The sequence below is a fragment of the Sinocyclocheilus anshuiensis genome, unplaced genomic scaffold, assembly GCF_001515605.1.
Source record: "Sinocyclocheilus anshuiensis isolate Anshui unplaced genomic scaffold, SAMN03320099.WGS_v1.1 scaffold246, whole genome shotgun sequence".
Lineage (NCBI taxonomy): Eukaryota > Metazoa > Chordata > Actinopteri > Cypriniformes > Cyprinidae > Sinocyclocheilus > Sinocyclocheilus anshuiensis.
This window is the reverse complement of record NW_015542356.1, coordinates 2,485,119-2,497,289: the sequence shown is the minus strand read 5'-3', so window position 1 is coordinate 2,497,289 and position 12,171 is coordinate 2,485,119. Positions and strand designations below refer to the sequence as shown.

General features: G+C 39.2%; 1 protein-coding gene and 1 long non-coding RNA gene across 3 annotated transcripts in view; one reads left to right on the top strand and one right to left on the bottom strand.

Annotated features, from left to right (window-relative positions):
• The window catches only part of LOC107691769 (uncharacterized), a 13,944-nt gene extending 11,115 nt beyond the window's left edge, over window positions 1-2,829 (top strand). Inside the window, exon 3 of the long non-coding RNA XR_001634568.1 lies at window positions 2,693-2,829. This is a non-coding gene — a long non-coding RNA (uncharacterized LOC107691769). The remainder of the gene's footprint in view (window positions 1-2,692) is intronic.
• LOC107691768 (probable E3 ubiquitin-protein ligase DTX2) overlaps window positions 1-10,551 on the bottom strand; it is a 17,083-nt gene extending 6,532 nt beyond the window's left edge. The window contains exons 1-4 of one of the 2 annotated variants that reach the window (XM_016490582.1): window positions 9,728-10,551; window positions 7,547-8,135; window positions 5,752-5,810; window positions 1,443-1,580 (exon numbers count right to left, since the gene is read on the bottom strand). In XM_016490582.1, the coding sequence (XP_016346068.1) occupies window positions 1,443-1,580; window positions 5,752-5,810; window positions 7,547-8,135; window positions 9,728-10,028 (1,087 nt within the window). In that variant the 5' untranslated portion in view covers window positions 10,029-10,551. The remainder of the gene's footprint in view (window positions 1-1,442; window positions 1,581-5,751; window positions 5,811-7,546; window positions 8,136-9,727) is intronic. The other variant, XM_016490583.1, reaches the window with a different exon arrangement.
• Between the last annotated feature and the right edge of the window lie 1,620 nt (window positions 10,552-12,171).

The window sequence follows — 12,171 nt, the reverse complement described above, 5'->3', positions numbered from 1 at the left end:
GAAAAACACAGCGGCCTAGCGTGAGGGGAAGCCCCGGCTTAGCGTGCGCTGAGGCCGGGCTAGAGTGAGCGGAAGCCCCGGCTTAGCACGAGCTGAGGCGGCGGGGTCGAGAACGGTGCACCCGGCGGATCCGACGAATGAGCGGCAACCACATGTGACGGACCCCGGGCTGGATTCCGCTTCGTCCACAGTGAAAGTTGATGTATTCCCTCAGCGACCAGCACAGATCAGCTCTAGGCATGACGAAGCAGATATTGTCCTCTTTTGGAAGACCAAACAAAGTAGTTTCGCTTTTACAACGAAACACACAGCGTCTTCACGACATGTCACATATAGCAGTGAGACTAAAAGTTACGCCTTCTTTCTTTGCGTGAACGTTTCCCGTTCCTCACAGGAAGGCCTGACACAACCATGTACGCGTCACCGATGGTTTCCACCTGGGGGCGCCACACAAAAACACATCGTTCAGCTCAGTGATGGGCAGAGAGTGTGAGAGACATCTCAGTCACTTAAAAATATAGATCTTAGTTTCTTTCTTCTGCTGAACACAAAAGAAGATGTTTTGAAGAATGTTGGTAACCAAACAGTTGATGTTAGCCAATGACTTCCATAGTAAGCAGAAAAAAAACACTATTGAAGTCAATGGGGACCATCAACTGTTCAATTACCAGCATTCCTCAAAATATATTCTTTTATGTTCAACATAAGAAAGAAACTCATACAGGTTTGGAGCATCATCAGGGAGAGTAAATGACAAAATTTTCATTTCTGGTGAACTATTCTCCTTTAAACAGTCAATTTTTGATACTCATCAGCCTTTAACATACCATATCAAAGCAGACACTGTTCAGATTACACATCCCGGTGTTAGTTTTTAGAGTTGTCAGACAACAGAAAATGTGTTTAGGATGTTTTATTAAGCTGAAATTAAAGCAGTAAACTAACATTGCTTGTGAGTGTCAGTCTGAACCTAATATTCATCTTCTGTATTAAAGACATTAAAATAAATGGCATTAACAACAACACAGGTTATGTAGGGTTAGAGGGAAAGAAAAAACAGACCAGCAAACAATTGTTATTCCATAAACCCCCCCAGCAGACATCTGTCTGCAGTGTCCCACAGGTGAGCAGGCAGGTGTCAAGTGATGCATTCATTATGTGATCGGGAAGATGGAAGCAAGACAGCGTGACCATGACAGCATTAACATGAAAAGGGTGAAAACATGGCAGCCGAAGCAAGCGATAAACAGCAAAACAAACATCTTGCAATGGCCAGAAGGAGCATGTCAGAATGAAGCTGAAGTACCAAACCCCTTGAGGAAAATATAAACGGAAAGTAGAATGGTAAGAAAAACAGCAATTAAAAAAAGGACAGGAGCAGCAGCAGTTTGCAGGCCAGCGGAGGGCAGGTTTGGTCGAGCTGGTTGGCGGTGCTTAACTACCTGTCCTGGACTGTCTCTTTGCCCTCTTAACGGAGCTGGGCTGGCTTTTGGTGGGCCTGCTGGAGCCACTCTGGGAGAAGGGGGCGGTCAAGAAGCGAACCCCCAGTCCTGCAGCTGACATCAAAATGGAAGTCATGCCTGGAACGGCCGGAGGCCATGTGGAGACATGCAGGAGGAAGGGAGGAGGAGGAGGAGGAGGAGGAGTGAAGGAAAGGAAGAGTAATGAGCAAAGAGTGGAGAAGCCAACCACAAGTGAGGCATGCTCTGATGAGGTCAAGAAAAGTTTAGGGTCCTACTTACTGCAGAGGAAACAATATCAGTCCAACTAGGGCTGCACGACAAATCGCATGCGATATTTAATGCGCATCTGTTATTTAGTCTTTGCGGCAATGTGAGCAATTGTCACTGTCGTCAAGGTTCCATGGTGTAATGGTTAGCACTCTGGACTCTGAATCAACAGTAAATCTCCATCACCTGCGGGCTTTCACATTGAGTAGCATTAACTTCACAGAGCCGTTGTTCACTGACGAGCTGCGCAAAACCACGTTCATATTCGCGCGATTTTTGGCGCAGCTCATCAGTGAACAACGGCTCTGTGTAGTTAATGCTGCTCAATGTGAAAGCCCGCAGGTGATGGAGATTTACCGCTGATTACAGAACCGGCTTTCTGACAAGATGCGCATTAAATATTGCATGCGATTTATCGTGCAGCCCTAAGTCCAGCTATAGATGCTGTCTACAATCCCACCTGCTCTTGATATTTATCTAGGACTAAATACGCTAAATGCAGTACACAGAATCCAATGCGCTTCAGAGACTAACTGTGATTCGATCATTCAAACCACCTTCAGAGGAAACACGGGTCTCTTTTGGCTATCTGACTATTTGCATAAAGTCTGGTCCACGGTGACAGGAAGAGACCATTTGATTGACATGTAAAGTTACCAACCACAAATCAAGCTGCTTTTAAGTGACATTTAGGAAATTGAAATCCATTACACCATAATAACAGACCAGCATGAAAAGTGTATGCTTCCTGATGCATCACAAACAACATTAAAACAGCACAGGGTTTTAAACTTGTCTTTAAATGCACCAACACATTTGGAAAAACCTGAACATAACCATTACATATTTAAGAGAGCAAGACTTCTGAAGTTGAACTATTTTGTCTTGAGACCCATGTTGTGAAAAACATCTGGTTGGGGTCAGATGGACCCAAATTAGTGTAATTATGCAGTACATTAAAGGGGTCCTATTATGCTCCTTTACAAAGTCTTGATTTTGTTTTGGGGGTGTGCTAGAACATGTTCTCATGCGTGGTAGTTCGAAAAACGCATTATTTTTCACATAATTTACATTATTACCATACCTTTCTCCCCAGCCTGGCACAAACGGCTCGATTAGTTCCAGGTTTGATGAAGGCCCGCCTTCCGAAAAACGAAATGTGTTGTGATTGGTTAGCTGTCCCAGTGCGTTGTGATCGGCGAACAGCTTAGATGGTGTTTCAGTACTGCCCCGCCCCTTGCCAAAGCAGCAAGTTCCGTCTGCTCCGGTATAGTTAAGGATGGCGTCGATATTGCTATGTCAATTTGAGTCGGATTCAGACCCCGAAATTATTGAACAAGATAATCGCGCAGAACCTTTGCACGGATATTGCAAGACATATTAGAGTGGTATATATACATATCTATGGTGGTAACGTTATTGTTGTTTTGTTTTAGTTTTTTTGCTAAATCACGTTTTAGATAGGATGTCAACAACCGCTAAAAAATAACTGCATTTACTATGTACAGATAAGTGCAACTGTAATATGTATTATGTTTATTGTTCTTTAATTCTAATATTATAACATGAATTGCAGTGAAACTGTTATACAGTTGAATTTATTTATACCATAGTCCAGTGTTTTCCACAGACTTGCACTCTTTTTTTGGCGGCATATATATATATGCAAATCCATTCTCTGGCAGCAGAAGGTGCTGTTGGAGTGGTAGAGATCTAGGTTTCCTTGGTAACCGCTGTACACAAAAGCAGCTCTCCGCTCACAAACGCTGCTTTATCAGACATTACATGCAAGAAGAAATGAAAATGACATCCAAAATTCTCTGAAAACAGTTGGTTTCCTTCAGAAATACAGTGACATAAAAACACCCGCACCGGGTTTCGATTTAGAAATATGCAGTGCTCATGTTTATTCAACGAAGTCAAAGCTTTTTGGAAAATCTATTTTTGGCGGTCAGTTTTGATATTGTGGCGGGCGCCACAAATAAATCAATGTATGGGAAACACTGTAGTCTCATAGTTGATGTGTAAATTGTGCAGATTACATCATTGTCCAGTATTGTACTGTCAGCAATTTATTATAAAAACGTTTTCATAATTGTGACATACTGTACATATTTACATACATAATTATTCAGGTGCATGTGTAATAACTTGCGAAAACTTGACGCTACAGCAGCACTTCTTCATCGTCGTCGTCTTCTTGTCTGATGCACTCAACCAAGCGTTCTAACCATGACCTCGTCCCTCCCCACCCCCCAACCATTCGAATTTCCGTAGACGGGAATTATTTTAATGATATTCTAATGGACCGCTTTGTGACATCACAAAACTCGGAAAACGAGCCGTTTGTTGTAGTTATTGAAAAGGGATTTTTTAAAAACGAAATATCTCCCATTGGAGTGGACTTTGAGATTTGTAACTTTGTAGATCTGTTTTATGCCCAAACATACACACTACACACTGACTAAAATTCAAAAAGTGAAAAAGCATAATAGGACCCCTTTAAGACGATTAGGCAATCCACCAACAAACTGATTATCTTTATAATCAGTTTGTTGGTGGATTGCCTAAATTGTGGATTAGCCATTCAAGCAATCCACAATTTAGGCAATCCACCAACAAACTGATTATAAAGATAATCAATCATAATCTTCCACATCCCTTACTTACACAGGCACAATACCACACAAAATATTAAAGGGATAGTTCAGTCATTTACTCACTCTCATGTGGTTCCAAACTAGGACTGTACAATACTAGAAAATGACATGGGAAAAACTTCTTAGGAAAAAAACTTTTAAATTCTGGCTGTTCATACATACTTTTTACAATAACCAACTCAAACCTATTTCAGTAACCATTTCAGAGTTTTTGTTTTGTTTGGTTTCTTCCATTTTCATAGGTTAATCATATAACGCAACTGTGTTTATTCAAAAGACGGAGTAAACTATTTAATTAATATGGATTTCATATGGATTATATTGTCTTTATGAACTTTTTGAAGCGTCAAAGTTTTGGTGGGATTGACATTTCCTTAAAAATATCTTAATTTGTTTTTCAAAGATCTTATGGGCTTGAAACATCTTGAGGGTGAGTAAATGATCATAATTTTAATTTTGGGGTTAACTATTTATTTAACATTCAATATTCAAACAACTAACACTTACACCAATGTTGTAACTCTCACAAAATCCAGATCACCCATCTAAACATTTGTGTTTGGATCATCCGAGTCTGACATTATAGTCCTAAACGATTTCTTCATCGTTTGCACACTACATAGTTTAGTGTTCAACTATTTGCACTCATCGCACACACACCATTGTCCATGCAGAAGCCAGCACATACACAAAAATCACGCAAAAATGTCCGTGGATTGTGCTGCGGATGAAAACTATAATCACATAAAATGTCCACAAAATGGAGTGGTCAACAGTTAATCATGAGCGATAAGAAATCCTACAGTTAATCTAATGTTTGCACCGATCACGCCACCTTCAGTCTAGTGAAAATTGCATTGGAAATGTCACTTTGTCCCAGATCTGTCTTTCTGTTCCCCGAACGCCTCATGCATCTTAGTGCAGCTGCTGTCAGCTACAAGAGCAACAGATATCCAACATCCCCAGACACGCACCATTAGCTTGAAATTCGTGAAAGGCAAGCTCTTTCAAAGCACACCAACTCAAACCTCACAAACTGGTGACTCAATGAAGCCACTAATGTCATAAACTGATATGTGACAAGCAGCTGATGTAAGACAAAAACATCAAGGTGGAACCAATATACCGCAAGTCTGAGGCATGAATAGACTTGTGACATATTCACTGAAGAATGCCAAAACTAACTTCACTGACTATTACTGCTCTGGGAAACGTTTGTGTGGTTCACACTGACACTCCCAAGAAACAGTTCAGCTGCTACTGCAGCATCAAACACTGTCTGGGATGAGGAGAAGGAGAGCCCAGTGCATCACTGTAAGGATTTTTTCTGGTGTGGCATGTGTGACGGGTGAGTGCTGTACCTGCAAGTGCAGAGTTCACATTACTGGATCCGGTCATGTGTAGAGGGATGGTTGGGATGCTGTGGAGACAGATACATAGATACTTTAATGCACATAGACATTAATGCATGAGAACAAAAGCTTTTCACAATGACCTACACTCCCATTACGGAAGCTGTGCCATGTTCTTTTTATGATACAAAAGAGAGAGGGAATTGAGTTAGCTGAGATTCCTGTTGACGACCTATTAAATATCAAATGAAAGCAAGATACGATCCAAGGAAATTCCCCAGCCTTCTCAAGCTGTCATGGTGTAATTAATGCTATGCCATCTGATATGTCTTTTAAACATACACTACCTTTTCAAAGGTTTAGGGTCAGTAAGATTTTTTAGAAGCAATGAATGTTTTTATTCAGCAAGGATGCATTATATTGATCAAAAGTGACAGTAAAGACATAATATTTCAAAACGTTTCTATTTCAAATAAATACAATCTTATCGTATCTTAAAAAATGTATCAGTTTCCACAAAAACATTAAGCAGCACAACTGTTTTCAACATTTAAAATAATAAGTAATATTTCTTAAACACTAAGAAATCAGCATATTAGAATGATTTCTGATGGATGATGTGACACTGAAGACTGGAGTAATGGCTGCTAAAAATTTAGCTTTGCCATCACAAAAATAAATAAATAATAATAATCACATTTTAAAATATATTAAAATAGAAACCACTCTAATAATATTTCACAATATTACTCTCTAACTATATTTATGTAGATAAAGCAAATACAGCCTTGGTGTTCATAAAATAATTCTTTAAAAATATCTTTTTTAAAATGTTACAGACCCTAAACTTTTGAACGGAGTGTACAGTATCTCACAGAAGTGAGTACACCCCTCACATTTTTGTAAATATTTTATTATATCTTTTCATGTGACAACACTGAAGAAACGACACTTTGCTACAATGTAAAATAGTGAGTGTACAGCTTGTATAACAGTGTAAATTTGCTGTCCCCTCAAAATAACTCAACACACTGCCATTAATGTCTAAACCACTGGCCACAAAAGTGAGTACACCCTTAAGTTTTTGCAATTGGCATGCTGACTGCAGGAATGTCCACCAGAGCTGTTGAAACCTTTTTAAATATTTTGATAAATTACTGAAAAAAAAAAATGTATGACTTTTTAAACCGTTTAAAGGTGGGGTAAGCGATTTTTCAAAAACGCTTTAGAAAACTAATTCGGGCCGAGTAGCAAAACAAACTTGTAGCCAATCAGCAGTAAGGGGCGTGTCTACTCATGATGTGGAGGAGAGAGCGTTCAGTGCACAGGACGGACATTAGCCGAGCCGAGCGACAGAAAGATAGAGATGGCGAATAAAAAAAAAACAAAAGAGGAAAACGTCTGCGGAACAAAAGAAGGCTTAAGGCGGCGGAGCTATCAAAATAGGGGCGAGACCCTTTTGGAGTAGGGGTGTGTTTGTTTTGGTGATTTCAAATGTCAAAATTGGCTACCAGAAATCGCTTACCCCACCTTTAACTGATTGTATTAATCGGTCAAAATTCTTACGGTCGCTTAACGGTTAAAATGAGCATCCCTACTTAATATCCTAATGATTTTTGCCATAAAAGAAAAATCAATAATTTTGACCCATACAATGTATTGTTGGCTATTGCTACAAATATACCCATGCTACTTATAACTGGTTTTGTGGTCCAGGGTCACAAATGGTAAATATAGAAATACAATATCAAATAAGGGATAACCTGCATTTTTTCAACTTCTGAACTAGGCCTAGTAGTCTTACCTTAAGCCATTTGCATGGTGACCAAAAGCCTGTGGCGGTCCTGAAGAATGAGCCACCGAGGTGGGGGTGCTCCAGGGGCCATTCCATAACAAGTTCCCCATGGAGAGGGGTCTTCTGGGGTAGGGCGAGTAGGCTAAGGAGGAACTGGTTCCAGGAAGTCTTCCATGCTGGGGCTGGAGGCTGGGCCGGTTGGCCTGCCCCGCAGTGAAGGAATGTCGTGACCGGCTTAGCATGGGTCCGGCGGTGCTGTTATTGCTCATGCATTGGTGACAGGTACAGGCCGGGCCCGAGTGAATAACCGAACCTGAAGCGAGAGGATACGGCACGCTACCTTGCCGCCTGACGCGTCGTCTGTAACTGGTGGACTTGTTGACTTGTTCCAAAGCAGTGAGGTCCACAATGTAGTTGTAGCCGTGTGAGCTCAGGTCAGCTGTGGCTTGCCCTGCCTGGTAGCTGTGCTCCAGCAAAATAGAGGTTCGGATCTCATACGCCATCCACCCTCCTTCATCATTGGCCCACTCCCAAAGAACCCCGCTGCCCAGAGCAGAGGACTGTGGGAACAGGGATCTCCGCACAGCGCGTATCTTTCCTATAACGGGTTAAAGAAAAAATTCACAGTAATTGGCACAAGATCATTATCATTCCAAAAAGCATCTACACATTTCTCAACCACAACAAAGTGCTTCTCTTCTAAAACAAATGTGAAAAGAGCTGTTTTTATCCACAAAACATGCTGTGCATTCTGTCAGAATCTGTTCGCTTATTTCCTGAGATTTTTGTCACCTCTTTCCTGTTCTTTTCCGTAGAGACCACAGGTGTCGAAAACCATTCAAACATCCCCAAAAACAAGCCTAATCTCCAGTTAACAGACCCAGCGCTAATATATATATATATATATATATATATAATAGCCTATGTGTCATAATGCAGCACTACACAACTTTACCCAGAGGGTTTAATGACCTGTTATCAAGGATGAAGCATAAATATTATACATTTAGAGCAACTGAATTTCCAGGATTCACACTAGGCTTCTTTCACTCTGTAGATTATAGAGACACTTCCTTGACTACTGATAACACATTTACTTAATCCAAATGGAGCAATAAGTGTGTCTTCTTAACACTCTTTTACAGTAAAGAACTGTGGCGTTACCAGGTGGTAATATCATCACGTAGCATAGTATATGGGTCAATAATGTAAAAATGTCCAAGATGATTTAAAAAATCTTTCAAAATCTAGTATAAACTGCAGGTATTATATGTTCTTAGAAACTTCATAAGTGTAGTAATGCAAAAAAAAAAAGTCTACATACCACTATAAACAATTATCAAAAACAAGTAGGCTATTATGAAATATCAAATATCTCTCTTTCTATATACATGGCTTAAAATTATTTATTTTTAAAGGAAAATAACTTTTTAAATATTATTTTATATTATAAAATTATAATAATTTATTTACATATGAGCAAAGATGCATTCAGTTCATCAAAAGTGACAGTAAAAGACATTATTTTACAAAAGATTTTACATTATTTTATTGAATTTTACTTCAATTTCAATCATTTATTTTTTTCAAACTTTGTATTTATCCAAGAATACTGAAAAAAAAAGCTACTTGATAAGTTTTCAACACTGATATAATAAATGTTTCTTGAGCACCAAAAAGAATGATTTCTGAAGGATTGTGTGACCCTGAGGACTAAAGTAATGGCTGCTGAAACTACAGATTTGCCATCACAGGAAAAAAATCACATTTTAAAATTTACAGAAAAGGTTCTAATATTTTGGAGTTTTACTATTTATTTTACTTAATTTAGATGAAATATATGCAGCCTTGGTGAACACTAGCAACTTATTGACTCCAACATTTTGAATGATTGTGTGTGTGTGGAATAAAACTGAGGATTAAATCGTGAATATCAGACAGTTTGTGAACCAAAGTTGACTCTACAATGTACTTCCAATAAACTTCACCAAAGAAAAAAACACCAAAAAGTACTAGGGTACCAGGATATTTTGGGATATGTACCATAACAAGTCCATAGTAGTCTGAAGTTTAACATAGATGGTAATGATTCATATTCAGCACAATACCAACCACTACACCACCACAGTAATATTAGTAACTCTTGGTCATCAGTAGCGTGGTGAGACAGACGTCTGAGGTCCCACTCACCAGTGTCCTGTCTGAACTGTTTGAGGTTGGGGATGTCGATGATGTACGCAGACAGGCTGGGGTCTGCCTGTGCCAGACAGATGCCGTTGCTGTTGGCTCCTCTCTGGAGACACTGCTCGATGTAGCTGCTCACCTGTCCGGTGTAAGGCCTCCAGAAGCCCTGATCATCCTGCCATTCCCAAACCACCGCCATCGGCTGAGCCTGTCCCGGCACTCCAGACGAGGAAGACGACGGTGATGCGAATGACGGTCCGTTTCTAGATCCACTCCCTCCGGAATGGAAACTGGAGCCTGTTGCCATTTTGTCTGGTACAAAAGATCTCACGCGCCCGCCGGCGATCTTAAAATAAGCGATCTGGCCCAGCTAACAACAACAACACCCTTTCAGTTTCACCTGATTTACATCCAGCTAGCCTGCTAACTAGTCGTATTCCGTAAGAGATCGATTAATATAGTCACTACAGTGTTTTATTCAGCAGTACGCGTTTATTTAACCGCAGATTTGACCATAAACCCACTGACGTCGCATCATCTCGTTAGGCTGCTGGAGTCGCAGCTTCAGACTAACGCTAGCCGCGTCTCGCTCTCCTCTTCGCCATTCAGTGCGTTACTGTACGGCTACCGGGCTTATAAACCAGTATCATAGGATATAACGGTGACTATTTAGTAGGCAGCAGACTGGAGTTGTCAGGTCGCTAATAAAAACACACCACTCGACATGATTTTGATAAGTACGCACTGGCTTGTAGCGCTATGGTGACTTCCTCGCCTGCGGTGTGTGTTTGTGTCGCTGCTGTGCTGCTCGTAGATACACACTGTGAAGCCGGACACAGAATACACCCCTCTGGAAATCTGACTTTACTGTTTCCGTAATTTTTTACAGGTTTAAAATAAAAATAAAATTCTTTATTTTTTAATTGCTATATTTTTCTTCTGGTACTACTATTGCTTGCCGTTAATCCCACTATAGCAAATATTAAAACTTGTTTCTGGTAAATAATGTCTGCACGGCTGGAGACTTTTATTCTGAAAGTATTTATAAGCCAACTTGACAAATGGCAAACTAAAGGTTCCTCTACACTTTTTAGAAAGAAGTATCGTACATATAACGTTGCGTGCTATTTGTATTATTATTACACTATTTTTTATTTTTTTTTTTTGCTGTTTGCTGTCAACCGCTGCGACAGGATGATTTGGAAGAACTAGACTAGTCTGATTCGTGAACGAATCATGTTTTGTGAATGAAGCGTTTGTACGTGAACTGAATAATATATGTTTTTAGTAAACACATTTTATATAAGTAAGTTATTTATGTTCCGAAGAAAGCCGTATTTGCATCAATATTATGGCAATTAAATTCTGACAGAATTGTCATTTTTGGGTGAACTATCCTTTCAGCAGTCTTTAATTAATGCTAATTTAATTTAAATGTAAAAAAAAAAAAAAAAATTTAACTACTCTAGCATAGGTGCCAGCAGTCAACAATTAGAGTGTTTTAACTATAGATATGTCTATGGTTTTAACTTTAATCATTTTATGAAATCTGACATACCTCATAAAACATCGCACACATTCAGAAAGTTTAACTAAAAACTTAAGATTGAACGTAGAACATTTTATTTTATTCCAATTGTATTTAAGGAAAAAATAAAACTACTGTAATTCTGCACTGTAATCAGAACTACTACAAAATAAGTTTAAAAGAAAAAGGTAAAAGGTGTGATGTTGTCTTTAGCCCAGCAGATGGTGCTACTGATGATTTTATGTTTTTGGAATATTCATTTTTCTTCTCCATTGATCTGGTTTCCATTTAAAAGATAATATTTTAAGTCTTTCACTACAGAACACTATCATGATCACACAAACGCAAGGCAACACATTTTATTTGAAAGGCCTAAATGGCATTAAGGTACAGCATATAAATACTGGCGATTCCAGAGACAGTCATTACATAATAACATTATAGCATTCTTTCCTTTACAAACGATACATTCATGATGATTTCTCCTTGAAATATCTCACTTTGCCTTACTTTAACAAACTTAAGAGTAACTTACAAAGCTAAAATAATACAAAAAGTCTCTCAGTTGAATACAAGTTAGTGCTATCATGTTAGGGTTTTCCAACTTGACATACTGAAACCTGAAGCAGATGTTTCTTTCTGAATACATACAGTAGCTAGCTTAGCATCATTAGTCGTGTCATTCAGTACTTTATGCTCTGTACTAAATGTGGTAGATTACATTCCCTGCATATACACGTTTTTTTGTATTTTTTATAAATAAATAAATAACAATACAAACATTTGCAAGGCATGAGACCCAGATAACTATAGGACTTGTATCCAGTATGCACATACTGTACGAGCTCTCGGCACCAAACAAGGCTGTGTATCCCAACAGTGATTAGACGTATTTGGGGGGGGGGGAAAACCCATTTTTGTC